Source organism: Leopardus geoffroyi, chromosome X, assembly GCF_018350155.1.
Source record: "Leopardus geoffroyi isolate Oge1 chromosome X, O.geoffroyi_Oge1_pat1.0, whole genome shotgun sequence".
Lineage (NCBI taxonomy): Eukaryota > Metazoa > Chordata > Mammalia > Carnivora > Felidae > Leopardus > Leopardus geoffroyi.
In genome coordinates, this window is record NC_059343.1 from 102,605,300 (window position 1) to 102,623,670 (window position 18,371).

At 36.0% G+C, this 18,371-nt stretch overlaps 1 protein-coding gene across 6 annotated transcripts in view; it reads left to right on the forward strand.

Moving 5' to 3' along the window:
- The window catches only part of STAG2 (stromal antigen 2), a 139,241-nt gene that overhangs the window by 103,117 nt on the left and 17,753 nt on the right, over positions 1-18,371 (forward strand). For all 6 annotated transcript variants that reach the window (XM_045472407.1, XM_045472412.1, XM_045472411.1 and 3 more), the window contains 5 exons: positions 6,262-6,436; positions 10,581-10,720; positions 12,227-12,328; positions 15,713-15,861; positions 17,366-17,494. In XM_045472407.1, coding sequence (XP_045328363.1) covers positions 6,262-6,436; positions 10,581-10,720; positions 12,227-12,328; positions 15,713-15,861; positions 17,366-17,494 — 695 coding nt within the window. The remainder of the gene's footprint in view (positions 1-6,261; positions 6,437-10,580; positions 10,721-12,226; positions 12,329-15,712; positions 15,862-17,365; positions 17,495-18,371) is intronic.

The following is an 18,371-nucleotide window of genomic DNA, read 5'->3' on the forward strand; positions in this document are numbered from 1 at the left end:
ATTATTTTTCCTTTTGTGGACTTTGAAATAAAAATTTTAATCATTTTCCTGCCTTCAAAGAGTTACCTTCGCACTTCATATGCCCTCATGATTTCATTACTACTATTTACCTCCTCATTCTGGAAATATATATTGTTAAATGCTGCCATAGGTAATTTTCCCATCTGTAAAATGAATTCTGATCCTTGGACTAAGAGCCTGTTTAGTTTTAATTCCCTAGTAGAGGATTAAGGTTTTTTGGACATATGCTTTTTATTTTTTTCTTGTTTTTTTTTTTTTTTTTTTTTAAATTTTTTTTTTTCAACGTTTATTTATTTTTGGGACAGAGAGAGACAGAGCATGAACGGGGGAGGGACAGAGAGAGAGGGAGACACAGAATCAGAAACAGGCTCCAGGCTCTGAGCCATCAGCCCAGAGCCTGACGCGGGGCTCGAACTCCCGGACCGCGAGATCGTGACCTGGCTGAAGTCGGACGCTTAACCGACTGCGCCACCCAGGCGCCCCTGGACATACGCTTTTTAAATGCTTCTGTGAGGAAGACATTTTCATAATCCTGTTATAAGAAATATTAATGATGATACAGTGAAAATGGTTATTGTGATATCAAGGGTTTTTTTTTTTTTTTTTTTAGCCATTTCCTTCTCCTTAACCTTTGCACATTGGGATAGATCCCTAGCAGTCATCACGAGTGCTATTTTCAGCAGTTTGTGTTCTGTTGGGTACTCTTTATTTATTTTTTCATTTTGGGGTATACTGTTCATTTAATTTATAGTGTATTTTTTATTTTTTTATTTTTTCATTTTTTTAAATTTACACCCAAGTTAGTTAGTATATAGTGCAACAATGATTTCAGGAGTAGATTCCTTAGTGCCCCTTACCCATTTAGCCCATCCCCCCCCCCCCCCCCCCCCCCCCCGTAACCCTCTGTTTGTTCCCCATATTTAAGAGTCTGGAGACTTATGTTTTGTCCCCCTCCCTGTTTGTATATTTTTGCTTCCCTTCCCTTGTGTTCATCTGTTCTGTGTCTTAAAGTCCTCATATGAGTGAAGTCATATGATATTTGTCTTTCTCTGACTAATTTCACTTAGCATAATACCCTCTAGTTCCGTCCACATAGTTGTTAATGGCAAGATTTCATTCTTTTTGATTGCTGAATAATACTCCATTGTGTGTGTGTGTGTGTGTGTGTGTGTGTGTGTGTGTGTGTACACATCGTCTTTATCCATGCGTCTATTGATGGACATTTGGGCTCTTCCCATACTTTTGCTGTTGTCGATAGTGCTGCTATAAACACTTGGGGTGCATGTGCCTCTTGGAAACAGCATACCTGTATCCCTTGGATAAATACCTAGTAGTGCTATTGCTGGATTGTAGGGTAGTTCTAGTTTTAATTTTTTGAGGACCCCTCGTACTGTTTTCCAAAGTGGCTGCACCAGTTTGCATTCCCACCAGCAATGCAAAAGAGATCCTCTTTCTCTGCATCCTTGCCAACACCTGTTGTTGCCTGAATTGTGAATGTTAGCCATTCTGACAGGTGCAAGGTGTATCTCATTGTGGTTTTGATGATGTGGTTTTGATGTATCTCATTGTGGTCCCTGATGATGAGTGATGTTGAGCATTTTTTCCTGTGTCGGTTGGCCATCTGGATGTCTTCCTTGGAGAAGTGTCTATTCATGTCTTTTGCCCATTTCTTCACTGGATTATTTGTTTTTTGGGTGTTGAGTTTGATAAGTTCCTTATAGATTTTGGATACTAACCCTTTATCTGATATGTCATTTGCAAATATCTTCTCCCATTATGTTGGTTGCCTTTTAGTTTTGCTGATTGTTTCCTTTGCTGTGCAGATTTTTATTTTGATGAGGTCCCAGTAGTTCACTTTTGCTTTTATTTCCCTTACCTCTGGAGACGTGTTGAATATGAAGTTGCTGCGGCCAAGGTCAAAGAGGTTTTTGCCTGCTTTCTCCTCGAGGATTTTGATGGCTTCCTGTCTTACATTGAGGTCTTTCATCCATTTTGAGTTTATTTTTGTGTATGGTGTAAGAAAGTGGTCCAGATTCATTCTTCTACATGTCGCTGTCCACTTTTCCCAGCACCACTTGCTGAAGTGACTGTCTTTATTCCTTTGGATATTCTTCCCTGCTTTGTCAAAGATTAGTTGGCCATATGTTTGTGGGTCCATTTCTAGGTTCTCTATTCTGTTCCATTTATCTGAGTGTCTGTTTTTGTGTCAATACCATACTGTCTTGATGATTACAGCTTTGTAATACAGCTTGAGACCTGGGATTGTGATGCCTCCTGCTTTGGTTTTCTTTTTCAAGATTGCTTTGGCTATTCGGGGTCTTTTCTGGTTCCATACAAATTTTAGGATTGTTTCTTCTAGCTCTGTGAAGAATGCTGGTGTTATTTTGATACGGATTGCATTGAATACGTAGATTCCTTTGGGTAGTGTTGACATTGTAACAATATTTGTTCTTCCTCTCCAGGAGCATGGAATCTTTTTCCATTTTTTTTGTGTGTCTTCTTCAATTTCTTTCATGAGCTTTCTATAGTTTTAGTGTATAGATTTTTCACTTCTTTAGTTAGATTTGTTCCTAGGTATTTTATGGGTTTTGGTGCAATTGTAAATGGGATTGATTCCTTGATTTCTCTTTCTGTTGCCTCATTGTTGGTGTATCAGAATGCAACCGATTTCTGTGCATTGATTTTATATCCTGCGACTTTGCTGAATTCCATCAATCAGTTCTAGCAGTTTTTTTGTGGAACCTTTTGGGTTTCCCATATAGAGTATCATGTCATCTGCGAAGAGTGAAAGTTTGACCTCCTCCTGGCCAATTTGGATGCCTTTTATTCCTTTGTGTTGTCTGATTGCTGAGGCTAAGACTTCCAATACTATGTTGAATAACGGTGGTGAGAGTGGACATCCTTGTCTTGTTACTGACCTTAGGGGGAAAGCTCTTAGTTTTCCCCCATTGAAGATGATATTAGCGTTGGGTCTTTCGTATATGGCTTTTATGATATCTCGTGGTATGATCCTTCTATCCCTAATTTCTGAGGGTTTTTATGAAGAAAGGATGCTGTATTTTGTCAAATGCTTTCTCTGCATCTGTTGAGAGGATCATATGGTTTTTGTCCTCTCTTATTGATGTGATGAGCCACATTGATTGTTTTCCGGATATTGAACCAGGCCTGGATCCCAGGAATAAATCCCACTTGGTCGTAGTGGATAATTTTTTTAATGTACCGTTGGATCCATTTGGCTAATATCTTGTTGAGGATTTTTGCATCCATGTTCATCAGGGAAATTGGTCTGTAGTCCTCCTTTTTAGTAGGGACTTTGTCTGGCTTTGAAATCAAGGTAATGCTGGCTTCATAGAAAGGGTTTGGAAGTTTTTCTTGCATTTCTATTTTTTGGAACAACTTCAAGAGAATAGGTCTTAACTCTTCCTTAAATGTTTGTTAGAATTCCCCTGGAAAGCCATCTGGCCCTAGACTCCTCTATTTTTTGGGAGATTTTTTTGATTACTAATTCGATTTCTTTACTGGTTATGGGTCTGTTTGGATTTTCTATTTCTTCCTGTTTCAGTTTTGGTTGTATATGTTTCTAGGAATTTGTCCATTTCTTCCAGATTGCCCTTTTTTTTTTTTTCAACGTTTATTTATTTTTTGGGGGACAGAGAGAGACAGAGCATGAACAGGGGAGGGGCAGAGAGAGAGGGAGACACAGAATCGGAAACAGGCTCCAGGCTGTGAGCCATCAGCCCAGAGCCTGACGCGGGGCTCGAACTCCCGGACCGTGAGATCGTGACCTGGCTGAAGTCGGACGCTTAACCGACTGCGCCACCCAGGCGCCCCCAGATTGCCCATTTTATTGGCGTATAATTGCTCATGATATTCTCTTATTATTGTTTGTATTTCTGCTGTGTTGGTTGTGATCTCTCCTATTTCATTCTGGATTTTATTTATTTGGGTCCTTTCCTTTTTCTTTGTACCAAACTGGCTAGTGGTTTATCAATTTTGTTAATTCTTTCAAAGAACCAGGTTCTGGTTTCATTGATCTGTTTTTTTGTTTGTTTCAATAGCATTGCTTTCTGCTCTAATCTTCATTATTTCCTGAGTTCTGCTGGTTTTGGGTTTTATTTGCTGTTCTTTTTCCAGCTCTTTAAAGTGTAAGGTTACATTGTGTATTTGAGACCTTTCTTCCTTCTTTAGGAAGGCCTGGATTAATATATACTTTCCTCTTATGACTGTCTTTGCTGTGTCCTAGTGGAATATAGTGCATTCTTTTTTTTTTTTTTTTGATGTTTTTATTTACTTTTGAGACAGAGAGAGACAGAGCATGAACTGGGGAGGGGCAGAGAGAGAGAGGGAGACGCAGAATCCGAAGCAGGCTCCAGGCTCCAAGCCGTCAGCACAGAGCCCGACGCGGGGCTCGAACTCGAACTCACGGACTGTGAGATCATGACCTGAGCTGAAGTCGGACGCTTAACCGACTGAGCCACAGGCGCCCCTAGAATATAGTGCATTCTTAAAGCTACAATGAAAGTATTTCAGATATGGTCATCCAACTATAAAGCGATCAGTAAAGTTGTTCTACCTTTGTGTTTGTTACTTGTCTTTATTTTATTTTATTTTATTTTATTTTAGAATATCAAAACTGATTTCAGGGAAGTATTTGGAGTTATATAGTGAAAAATTTACAGTCAGTTTCCAACTGTTAATCTTAATTTTCTTATTTCCAACTCCCTTTTGTCCCTCCCATACATACATGCTTGGGCATAAATACATTAGAAAATATTAAATGGCCAAGATCCAGTTACTGAATTTCATGTTTTTCATGTAAAAATATGAAGTATATTCTTGTAATTATTAAATTGCTGAATTTTCCAGTTTTAAATATATAGTTTTGAATTATAGCAATAAAGGATTTGGAAATTCAGTTTTCATCTCTACATTTCACATGAAAGGAAGAAACGTTTCTGTAGGTAGTAAATTGAGTTTAAACTCTTAGGATATGATTTTAATGGAGGTATACATGGATCCAAATTTAATACGTGAAATATTACTTGATATATTTTCGTATGCCACCAAGATACTGAGCTTAATATTCCCTGTTTCTTACAGTGTTCACACAGTTCCTTATGGGTTATCATATGTAATCTATATAACCTGCTGTTCAGGCCTTGGCAATTATTTGGTCATGAAATATTGGTCATGAATTATCTTGTGTGTCAGTCTTCCTAACAGCTTCCAGAAATAGTTCCTGGTTAGTTCACTTGACCTGCTAGTTCACCTAATTAGTAAATACCAACATGCTTATCACTTTGTGTTCTTACTGTATATGTTGCAAAAGTTTTTATAAACTCAGATATCCTGATGGGTATAAATGGCTACTATAATAGCAAAATGAGAAGAGACTGAAAGAAGAGATGAAAGCATAAAGTGAAAGAGAAAAAAGTTAATGTGGTTAGTTCCAAAAAGGTAAAACCATTAATGAGATCTGCTTTATGCTCTGTAGTATACTCTTAGAATCTGTCTAGCAGTAGTCTTCCTTCAAATGTATTTTACTGTTGACTCTGCGACCCCGAGATTCTATGTTGATTACAATCCTTTCCCAATAGGTAATTAAAATTTTCCGGTTTCCTTCTATTTTTACTAGTGTTTGAGTCCATGTAAAACTCCTGGCAAAGTTTTTATAAAGCTCCTTAAGATATAGCATTAGCTTTATGTTTATTATGATATTATCTGGTTTGCCTGATGAGTAATAAGGAGGCACATAATTGGTTGTGTTTTTTCTCTACTTAATTACCACACATAATGAGAATGAGCATGCTTAAAAAGTACCAGAGACTTTGTGATCTCTCTTCTAAGAGATATTCTAGGACATTCCAAGTTTATATGTTATTTCATATTTAGGAGTGTATAACATGAGATACTGTCATATAGTGTAGAATGAGATTTGGAGTCAGAAAACCTATGGTTGATTCCTGAGTGCATGTTTTGGCAGTGTTAATATGTTCAAGTCACTTAAAGGTTGCTGAAAAGAAACAATATTTGTGAAGTTACCTTGCAGTTAGTAAAACATGATTGCACATATTAGTGATCATTATTATGAAAATTACATTCTTCAGCTTTAAAAATTTGGTAAAATACTAAACTAATTTTTTTAAGCAAAAGTTAGATTCTGTTTTTGTGTTAAATATGTCACTTGTGGTAGTTGGTGAGAAACCTTGAATTATAACATGCTGTCCTTTTTTTTAATAGGCCTTCACTATTCTGTGTGATATTCTGATGATCTTCAGCCATCAAATTATGTCTGGAGGACGTGACATGTTAGAGCCATTAGTTTACACCCCTGATTCTTCATTGCAGTCTGAGTTGCTCAGCTTTATTCTGGATCATGTCTTCATTGAACAGGATGATGATAATAACAGCGCAGGTAATTTTAGTGATATCTTTTTGTGAAATCTTTGTATCCAGCAGAAATTTAAGTAAGTGGTAGAATACTATTTGATATTTTACTCTGAAAACTTTAAACACAGGTTCATGTTCTGGCACAGTTCTATTAATTTTTTGTAATATTGTAAAGATAATGTGATATCTTCTTACCAGTTTTCAGGTAGTTTGAAAAGAATAAAGTGTTTCTTTAAGTGACCTTTTTGTTGTATTAAACTGTATAATTTCTCAATGTTAGAAAATGTTTGAAACTGTTCTGTAAATGTCTGGGGCAGTACAGAATGTTCACAGGAAAATAATTGCACCAGCCTTGCCTAGTGTTAAATTACTCTTCCTACCCTAATTAAATACACAGATGCCTTACTTGAACAAGAGGTCATGGAAAAACAGTGTTGGGTGGCTTCTTTCTCGGTTTGTTTTTAATTTGAAGTGCAATATAACATCAATATATATGAATCTCCATACATATAATGACACATCACTGCAAATCAGATTCTAAACACCTACAATTCTAGACATGGCTTATAGCTTATTTTTATCAATAACCAGCTTTGTTTCTCAAGTATTAAAATTTAGCTAAAACAGAATGAAGAAACCTAGAGTAGCAGAAACATTTGTTAAGAGTCCATGTATTGAAGTTTATTTACTTAAAACTTTTTACCTTTGGGCGCCTGGGTGGCTCAGTCGGTTGAGCGTCCGACTTTGGCTCAGGTCATGGTCTCGTGGTCTGTGAGTTCGAGCCCTGCTTCGGGCTCTGTGCTGACAGCTCAGAGCCTGGAGCCTGCTTCGGATTCTGTGTCTCCCTCTCTCTCTGCCTTTCCCCCGCTCCTGCTCTGTTGCTGTCAAAAATAAATAAACATTAAAAATTTTTTACCTTTTACTTTGAGCTGTTGGTTTAGTTAGACTTTTATTTTTTAACATTTATTTGACATTTATTGGTCAGCAGGCAGTATACTAGGTGCTATGGATATAAAAAAAATGAAACAGTGGCTTTTCCTTTGAGAATTCAATTCAAGTGGAAAAGCCTTACCTATTTTTTTAAAAACGTTTATTTATTTATTTTGAGAGAGAGCACATTCAGGGGAGAGGCAGAGAGAGAGGGAGAGAGAGAATCCCAAGCAGGCTCCAAGCTGTCAACACAGAGCCTGACTTGAGGCTCGAATTCCTGAACCACGAAATCATAACCTGGGTCGAAATCAAGTCAAATGCTTAACCAACTATCCAGGTGCCCTGAAAAGACATATCTAAACACAAATAATTTCACTGCAATTTGATAAGTAATAGAGGCATGTTCACATTGTTGTGGGCTTGTAGAGAAAGTTTTAACTGGCCTGGGAGTCAAACCATTGAAATAAGCTAACATTTGAATCAGATCCTAAAAGAGATGAGTAGGAGTTTTTAAAACTTCTATGGGAAAGCATAGTTGCATTCCAAAAACTGATAAAAATCAGTTTTGGTTTACCACCCTTTTCGTTAATTGGGTGACTGCCTCTACTACATTTATACCATGAAACTAGAAGAGAATAAGCTTGCCAATACTCCTGAGTTTTCTAGAAGCTTGTTGAAATTACACTCAGTCTTATTGGGCTTTTTTTTCCTATTTAAACCTTAAAAATGAAATGTATTCCAGTTTTTTTGAAAAATATAAAATATAACACATTTGTCCATATCTACCACTAGCACTTGTCAAATTTTGCCTTATTTGTTACTGATTTTTATTTTTGAAGGAATAAAGGGTAGATACAAAAGAAATCCTTGTTTTTAATCCCTGCCCAGTCCTATTACTCTTTTTCCCTGGAGATAACTGCTATTCTGAATTTGCCGTTATCATTCTTTGCTTTTTACTTTTATTATTAGAAGTTTATATGTCTGATAATATATAGTTTATGTTACTAGTTTCCACATAAATGGTATTATGTTGAACATTTTATTTTGCATCTTGTTTTTTTGCATTAACATTTTTGAAATCTGTCAGTGTTGTCATGGTTATAGCTTATTCATCTTGACTGCTGTTACATAATATGAATTAACTCTACTTTATCCATTTTTATGTTATTTCCTTTTTTTATTTTGGGGGGGAGGAGTGAGAGAGAGAGAGAGAGAAAGAGAATGAATGAATGAATGAATGAATGAATCCAAAGCAGGATCCACATTCAGCACGGAGCCTGATATAGGGCTTGATCCCATGACTGTGAGATCATCACCTGTGCTGAAATCAAGAGTCGGACGCTTAACTGACTGAGCCACCCAGGCACCCCTATCCATTTTTATATTGAGGAACATTTAGGTTGTTACCAATTTTTTCCCTATTGTAGTGCTACAACAAATGTTTTCTTACACTTTTCCCCTTGAACGCACGTGCAAATGCTTTTCTAGTGCATATCTAAGAATGGAATTGCCAGATTATATAGTCTTTGTGTGTCTTAACTTGACCACATGTTGTGAAATTATTCTGCCAAGTTGTTGTATTGTTTTATTTTCCCACCAGGAACATGAGTTTCCATTGCTTTTCGTTTTCATCTAACCCCTGATGTTGTAGACCCATGGTTATTTATTTGATTTGTTTGTCTACATCTCATGAGAAGGGGAGCGTAAAACAGAGAGTGCTTCTAGAGGCAATGACAACACAAAATAACAATGGCAGCTAACATCTATGAGAGGCCCAGTGGGTGAGATAATTCTCTAACATTGTTTAATCCCCACAAGTGGCTGGTTTTCAGTAAGAAGTGGAAAAAAACCAGGGTGCCTGGCTGACTCGGAAGTGTATGTGATTCTTAATTCAGGGTCATGAGTTCAAGCCCCACTTTGGGTGTAGAGACTACCAAAAAAATAAACTTTAAAAACAAACCCAAAATCAGAGCTCAAAAACTCTTAATATCTGGGCAATTTAGTCTGTAGGGGGAAAGCATCTGAATACATGTACCTCCTAAGAGTAGTACTAAACATTGATTGGAAACAGTATCGTATAGAAATCCATTACAATCACAGAGATGTTTAGACAAAGCTGGTATATTCAGTGCAATCTTTTAAAAGAGTAAACAATACATTTTAGGTTTCTAATCAAATGGCTTTGGGATTCTGGAGTATGCACTCATGATAACTTTTTCTGATGCTCTGTCTGAAATTCCTATTCTCAAAATTTGGTTTTGACTTACTAGCAGTTATCAAGGATCATCAGAGACAGGGTAAAACATTTGTTTTAAAGAACATTCTTACTTTACACAAATTAGTTGTTTGATATTGGTGATCTTATATTGAAGAGCTGACAGGATATGCACCTACTGTTCACAAAAGAGGAAATATAAATGTCTAATCAATGCACGAAAAACTTTAACTTCACTGCTAACCAAAGAAATGTAAACAAAATTAGATAGTTTTTATAAGGAATTTCGTTTGTAAAATTTATCCAGAAGAAAATACGTAGCTTTATATATAAAAGGTATCATCACAATTTCATTTGCAGTATCAAATAATTAGAAAGAGTCTTTTGGCAGTACTTGGAGGCTATAGTCCAGCTTCCTTGACTATTCAGTTGGAAGTAAGTCTTACTCTTTGATAACTCTGAATGTCAACATCTCACACAGTGGATCTGAGTAGAAATGTGTGAAGTTACCTTAAAAAGAATGGTTCCTAGGCCAGACTTACTGAATATATGTAATATTCATAACATAAGTATGTTGAGGGTAGGGTAGGGTCGAATCATCCTTGAAGGGATAGGAAGGTTTCTGAGCTTGGCTGTCCCCTGTGAAGAGCCTTAACCAATAGACACTAATCTGCAGATCTCATTGGCAAACTATCCTTTAGGCAAGTGAATGAATGGGTTAGGCAAGCTCAGCCTGACTTCACTAAACATCAGTTCCTCTGACTCATTCCACTTATTCCTGTTATGTCTTCAACAGGCAGCCTTATGATTACTGTTCGAGTTCACAAAAATTTTCTCTCTTGGGATTAAGGAACTGATCATTCACTGAGATATTAAGAGTGACTATAATTTGCATTTCATTTAAATGCTTTTTCCTTATTTTTCAAATTCTCCAAAATAAAGGTATTTTATAGTAAGAATTAAAAAATACATATGGCAGAAGTAAAATACAAGATGGCTTAATGTTTGTCATTTTTTTTCTCAGACGGTCAGCAGGAGGACGAAGCCAGCAAAATTGAAGCTTTGCACAAGAGAAGAAATTTACTTGCAGCATTTTGTAAGCTAATTGTATATACTGTGGTGGAGATGAATACAGCTGCAGATATCTTCAAGCAGTATATGAAGGTAAAGTTGAAAAATGGATAGCAACTTATTTTTATAATGCTTAAAAGAAAATGAGTGTAACACTGGCTTTTATGCCTGATTGCCATTGAATTTTTTAAACAGTAAATTACTTTTCTAGCATAAAGTAAAATTTCTTTTAAAATCTAATTTTTTCGGTAACATGACCTCATACTTCTACTCTTCCATTAATGGACATTTTGGATTTGTTGGTTCACATCTTTTACAGTATTGGAAACATGTTGTCTTAGGTTAACTAGCACTATTAGAAATTACCTTTGTGATTTGGTTTAAGACAACAGGATGATGTTCCTCCTCTGCTTGATGTAGCATAAAAAGGGTATTGTTCCAGGAGTCAGGAGACCTAGCTGCTATAGTTCTGGCTTGGTTACTATGCAGCTCGTGACCTTGAGTAATTCAATACCTTTTGTGTCCTGTCTTTCTTCATCTGTTCCACTGTGATAACTAAGGTTCCTTTAGGCTTTGAAAATCTGATTTGATTCACAGTGGGTTATTCACAATTTTCATAAGTACCTGTGAGATTCTCTAATTTTTAAGTGGTAGTAGAAAGGATATTATTAGCGGTACTAATGAAATAGGACTAAGTGTGGTAGGATAGTTTTTCTTTAATCCTTTCTCAAGTAAAATCTAATTATAAATGTGAACTTTTTAAGACTTTGCTGTCACTAAATATGCAATAAATTTGTCAAAACCTAATTAATTAGTTCTCTCTTTGAACTATTTTGCTACATGATAGAACTCTCTTAGAACCATTGTAAATTACTTTGGAATTTAAGTTATTTGGCATTATTGTTTTTAGATTTTTTTTAAAAAAACTAAGGTTGTGAAGTCATTTTGCAAGTTTAAACTTTTTGACTTACGTATTGTAAAGTCACTTTTATTAGTCATAAATAAGGGTATGGTTATCCTGTTATCTCTGATAGTTCTGTATTCATTTTGAAACAAGGTCTTAAATTAGAAGAAAAAATTCATGTGCAATGAATGTATAATACAAATGTCACACACGATGAGTTTTTTTTTTAAATGTTAACAGGCTGTTAGTTTCCATAAGCCAAATTAATAAAGTTGGAAACTGCATGTGACCTGTGGGCCTGTTGTAACAATGAATAAGTTCTAAATGTAACTGGGATTATATTCATTGTCTTGATAGTTCACAAAGAGCACAAGAACTTTGTTTATATCCTTTGTGCTATTTCTGACAATGTGCATAACCTGATTACTTAGTGTTTTACTCCGCACCTCCTTAAAACCAGGTCTGGAGCTTAATGTGATTGGATCTCAACTGTCTGTTTCAGAATTTACTGGTGTTAGGGATTATATACTTAGAAATTATTTTAAAGTTTAGTAACATTTTTATTCTGCCTCTGAATGTGTAAGTTCAGCCAAATACGTATTTTGTGGCATACTCACATGGCTAACATAAAATTAGTCTTATTGTCCAAAAGTTTTAGGAGATAAGGCTCTAATTTGTACAAATTTCTTTTCTAGTATTATAATGACTATGGAGACATCATAAAAGAAACGATGAGTAAAACAAGGCAGATAGACAAAATTCAGTGTGCAAAGACCCTTATTCTCAGTTTGCAACAGGTAAGATACAAAGTATCAACTTGGTTAAACATAATTAACATCTAAGAGTTTTCAAGGTAACAAGTAGAAAACTGGACAAAGGATGCAATACACAGTTCATGAAAGTAGAAATACATGATTTTGAGTCTCACTAGTAGACATTGTTCAAGTGAGATCATTTTTTGCTTTCAGACTGGCAACACTTAGAGCTATCTAAGATATGGGAGAAATAGGTACCGTCAGCAGTATGTGTTGGTACAAGCTTCCTGGTAGGCAGTTGTTTGGCAGTGTATATCAAAATGTATAACGTGTATGCCATTTTTGGCCGCGCTTCAATTCTGCTTTTAAAATTTTATCCAAAGTGGTAATAGGACAAGTTTGCAAAAAGGGGTATATAATATCACACATGGCAAGGTTGTTTAGAATAGCAAGAAATTAGAAATAATCCAAATGTCTATCAATAAGGTGTTAGATGAATATATTGTGCAATGCATCTCTTGCAATGACTATTGTGTAGTACTTAAAATTGTTTTTTTTTTCCCTTTTTGTGTAGCACTTAAAAGTTGTGTAGATCTGTATTCACTTTCACTAATGTGTAAAGATCAAATATATAGTTTGAGAATAAAATGAAAAAGAGTATAGTACAGCATCCCTGTAAAATTGAACTTCTCTGTATATCTATCTGGAAAAATCATCACCAAAATTTTAGCTGTGGTTAACTTGCTTTGGTAGTTTTCAAGTGAATTTTACTGGTTTTTTTTTTTTTTTCATTTTCACATTTACCTTAATGAGCATTTATCAGTTTTATAATCAAACCACAATACTCATTTTCATTTTGACAGTGGTGAGGCAAATTTAACTTCGTAAAAATCATTTGCTTAATATGCGTTTGTCTCTGGAGACCAAATGCATATAGAACATAACCCAACCTATTTCAGTTTGATAAATTTCCTTTTCAGAAATCTAGGTATTGAATTTCTTAATCCCATTTGCATATTTGGATATTCTTTAATGTTTAATAGAGCACAAGTAGAGGAGGGGCAGAGAGAGAGAGGGAGACACAGAATTCAAAGCGGGCGTCAGGCTCTGAGCTGTCAGCACAAAGCCCAACGTGGGGCTCGAACCCGCAAAGTATACGATCATGACCTGAGCCGAATTCAGATGCTTAACCAGTTGAGCCGCCCAGGTGCCCCTGGATATTCTTTTATTTAAAAAAATTTTTTTAATTTTTTTTTTTTTTTTTTTAACGATTTATTTTTGAGACAGAGAGTGACAGAGCATGAACGGGAGAGGGGCAGAGAGAGAGTGAGACACAGAATCGGAAGCAGGCTCCAGGCTCTGAGCCATCAGCCCAGAGCCTGACGCGGGGCTCGAACTCATGGACCGTGAGATCGTGACCTGAGCCGAAGTCGGCCGCTTAACCGACTGAGCCACCCAGGCGCCCCTAAAAAAATTTTTTTATTTTAATGTTTATTTATTTTTGGCAGAGAGCATGAGTGGGGGAAGGGCTGAGAGAGAGGGAGACACAGAATCTGAAGCAGGCTCCAGGCTCCGAGCTGTCAGCACAGAGTCCGACGTGGGGCTCAAACTCACGAACCATGAGATCATGACCTGAGCCAAAGTTGGGTGCTCAACCGACTGAGCCACTCAGGCGCCCCTGGATATTCTTTATTAAAGTCAATAGAGGGGTCCCTGGGTGGCTCATTTGGTTAAGCGTCCGACTCTTGTTTTGGCTCGGTTCATGATCTCACAGTTTGTGAGTTTGAGCCTTACGTCATGTCTGTGCTGACAGTGTGGAGCCTGTTGGGATATTTTCCTTCCCCCCCACCTCCCCCCAATCTCCTGCTCACGTGTGTGCTCTCTCTCTCCCTCTGTTTCTCAAAAATAAATATTGAAAAAACGTTAATGGAATTTAAAAGGATTTAAGGTTGACATTTAAATAACTTTTCTTCTCATAAACCAATAGCTTCTCCCTGTAAAAAGTTTAGAAAATATAGGAACTAGAAAAAATACAATATCCTTGTTTTTCACCTAACAAATACATTTTTAGTTTTTAATAGCCTTCTTAGTCTTTTATGCCTATATGAAACCTTAAGTTTTATAAAAAATTAAGCCATATTATGCATTCTATTTTGTAAGCCTGAATTTTTCATGTTAATAAAGCAATAACACTTTCATACACTTTCATGCCATTACTTTCCTGTAATGTTTTATTTATTTTTGAGAGAGTGCAAGTGGGGGAGGGACAGAGAGGGACAGAGGATCTGAAGCAGGCTCTGTGCTGACAGCAGTGAGCCTGATGTGGGGCTTGAACTCACAAACCGCACAATCACGACCTGAGCCAAAGTCTGACACTCAACCGACTGAGGCACCCAGGCGCCCCTTTTTTGAGCATTTTATTTATTTATTTATTTATTTATTTATTTATTTATTTTTATTTTTTTAATTTTTTTTTTCAACGTTTATTTATTTTTGGGACAGAGAGAGACAGAGCATGAACGGGGGAGGGGCAGAGAGAGAGGGAGACACAGAATCGGAAACAGGCTCCAGGCTCTGAGCCATCAGCCCAGAGCCCGACGCGGGGCTCGAACTCACGGACCGCGAGATCGTGACCTGAGCTGAAGTCGGACGCTTAACCGACTGCGCCACCCAGGCGCCCCTTTTGAGCATTTTAAATGACTGTATAGTATTCCATTTTATACAAGGACCATAACTTAATCAATATCTCTCCTTGTTTAGCGTTGAGGTCTTTTACTATCCTTGCCATTATAAATAACACCAAAACATTTTTGTACCTATGTATCGTGCACAGATACTATTATTCCTTTGAGTAAAGTCCAGTAATTAGAATTGTTTAGATAAAGGACATCAGACTTTTACAGTTTTCAATACAGATTGCTCTATAGAAAGGTTATCTTTCAATTATGTTTCTAGCAAGTCGCAGTGCTTGTTGCATGATAGTCTTATCAGTAGTAGCCATTATTTGTTGAAAACCTTGGCCATTTGGTAGTTGAAAATTATATTTTGTTGTGCTTACTTATGATGGAAGTTCTTGATGTGAAGATTCATCATTTAAATGGGAAGTAACACATAGTTGCCTAATAATGGAGTGGGTTTCCTTTTTCTTTATATTTTTATATGCTGTTTTAATATCCAGTTAATTCCAGCAGAATAGAATTATACCATAATTAACCTAAAGAGTTCTTAATGTCAGTAACTCCCTCTAGTCTGAATGTATGAAGTACTGTAATTTTGGCCATTTCTATCATGTTCTTAAAAATCCATGTTTTAGAATAAAATACAATGCCCCATTTATGGATCATTTAAAGAACATGAGATCTTAAAAGATGTTAGTAATCTATACTTATTACAAAACTCTAACATGCTTTCTTTCTTCCCAAACAGCTTTTTAATGAAATGATACAGGAAAACGGCTATAATTTTGATAGATCATCCTCAACATTTAGCGGCATAAAAGAACTTGCTCGACGTTTTGCTTTAACTTTTGGACTCGATCAGTTGAAAACAAGGGAGGCCATTGCTATGCTACACAAGTAATCTCCAAATATTTTATTCAGCTCTCCTGTTTTTTAATCATGAATTTTTTTTGTATTTACTTCTTTTGTTTAGAATAACCAAATTCAATTGATGCTTTATTATTTTTTTTTTCAAATCTGTGGCATATCTCCTTTCTTGAGAACCAGTAATAATGGTATCTCCATTAACACATGTATTGGGACTAAAACTTCTTTTATAGAAAGTCTTTGCTTTAATTAAAACAATACAAAAATCCTTATAAATTATGTGAAGAAAAGCAACACATATTCATCAGGTATTATAAAATCTCTTTTAATAGCTTTTATTATAATCTCACTGCTAGGTAGAGAAATTTTTGAGATTTGATTCAATTTTTCTCTTTCTGTGGTTCTGTTTTCTATTTTGTAATGCTCTTTTCCCTTGTTTTGAGCCACAGCCTTCTTTCTGCCTGCATTTATTCTTTGCCCTTATCAAAATTGAAAATTATCTGACTTTATTTTAGTCATATATTTTAGCATTCAATCATGCTTTTAAATAGGAGTATATTTTAGAGTTTTAACATAACCAGCACGTGGATAGTAATATGCTTTACTTCTTAATTCTGGATGAAGAGCCTGGCCTTTGGGAATATCAAGAGGCTTGGATTCTCTTTCATGAAAGCTCTTTGTTTCAGTTGTGTCTCTTTTACTCCTTGCTTACTTAGTTATAAATGTGTTAAATATCTCCCTACAGGTATTTTTCTTCTTTAAGTTAGTCCCATACCCCAGTTTTAACTCCCTCTCTCGTTTTACTTTGTTCTGAACATCTCAAATTCCTTTTTATGCCTTTCCGTAATATATTGGATGATAATTTTAGGTATTATTTAAGGACCACACATGTAGTGATTATTTTGAGAAAGTAATATATTATTTTCTTCTTGTAGTAGCCTTCCATTCCTTCCTCCCCAGTTTCATCGGATTATTTTTTACACAGTTACATTTTTGATAGACTATAAGAATATAACATTGGGTTGTTGTCTTGATTAGAGGTATTTGTCACTAAATAAATATATTTAAAATGGGCCCTAAGTGAAATTAAATTTTGAAATTGACTCTTAAATGCAATGTTAGAAGTATTTTTTTAATAATATTTAAATTAGTTCTAAGCGTCATAGTAGGTCTCCTTATGTCTTGAAAAATACAGAATATATATTGATCATTACATGAGAGAATTTGGGCTGTTTTCTTTGGAGAAGAGATCCAAGAATGTAGATATACCAAACCACATTCAAAGTAATGCTAGCTGGTGTGTGTGTATTCCTCTGTTTGTTTTAGTTTTAAAATAACAGTGACATAAAATGTACATGTACTTGCTCATTCTCACACTATAGGCTCCTTATTCTCTTTATTCCTCAGATTAAATGCATGGCAGAGGAAACATCTTAATAGTGGAACAAAACTATATATAGAGAGAAATTTCCTTTCTGTGTTACTAAATTTCGTATTGTGACCCTTAAATGTTTTGTTTTTTTTGTTGTTGCAGAGATGGCATAGAATTTGCTTTTAAAGAGCCTAACCCACAAGGAGAGAGCCATCCACCTTTAAATTTGGCATTTCTTGATATCTTGAGCGAATTTTCTTCTAAACTACTCCGACAAGACAAAAGAACGGTGTATGTATTTGCTAAAAATATTCTATTTATGTTTGTGTTGAAATTCTTCTGTGTTTTGTTTTGTTTTGGAGACAGTGTGTGCGAATGGGAAAGTGGGGCAGAGAGAGGGAGAGAGAGATTCTTAAGCCTGGCGTGGAGCCCAATGGGGGGCTCTGTCCCACAACCCTGGGATCATGAACTGAGCCAAAACCAAGAGTCAGAACCAAGAGAGCCACCCACGCATCTCTGTTCTGAAATTCTTAAAGATGAATTGTTACACTTGGTTTTTCTCCCTTCTGCACAGTTGTAGGATTACATTAACGCACAAAATACTTTATGCATCAAAAAATTCTACAATTTAAGGATTATAACTGTATTTTATGCGTAATACTCCATTTTAATTCCTGTGTTGCCCTTCAGCGTAGTTGTGGCTTTAGAGTTGTTACTTGAATGCTTTATGTATTCTTCTCTGCATTCTTCACCTTAACCTAATAGACAATAATATCAGTAATTCATCCAGGCTCATGTTAGTCTCTGTGTTGAGCTGTGACTACACTGGAAAGTAGAAGTTTCCTTTTTTGCTTTAACCGATTAGTCCTGTCCTCAGCAGACCAGTTAGACAGAATTCTTTTCTAATGTGGTCTCCTAAAATGGTGACTTATATTCTAAGAGAGCCCAAGTGAAAATTCTCAAAATTCACTCCCCTCTTTGAGGTATAAAAGGGCAGAGGAATAGGAGTAACTCATAGTACCTCTTCTGAAAGTCTGCCAGTATTTTGCACTGAAAGATTGTGTAGGTTTTACATGATTTTCTGAAGCAGACAAAACTAATCTCTTGTGGTAGAAATCACTGTAGTGGTTACTTTTAGGGTTGGGAGTGTTGAATGGGAAAAGGGACA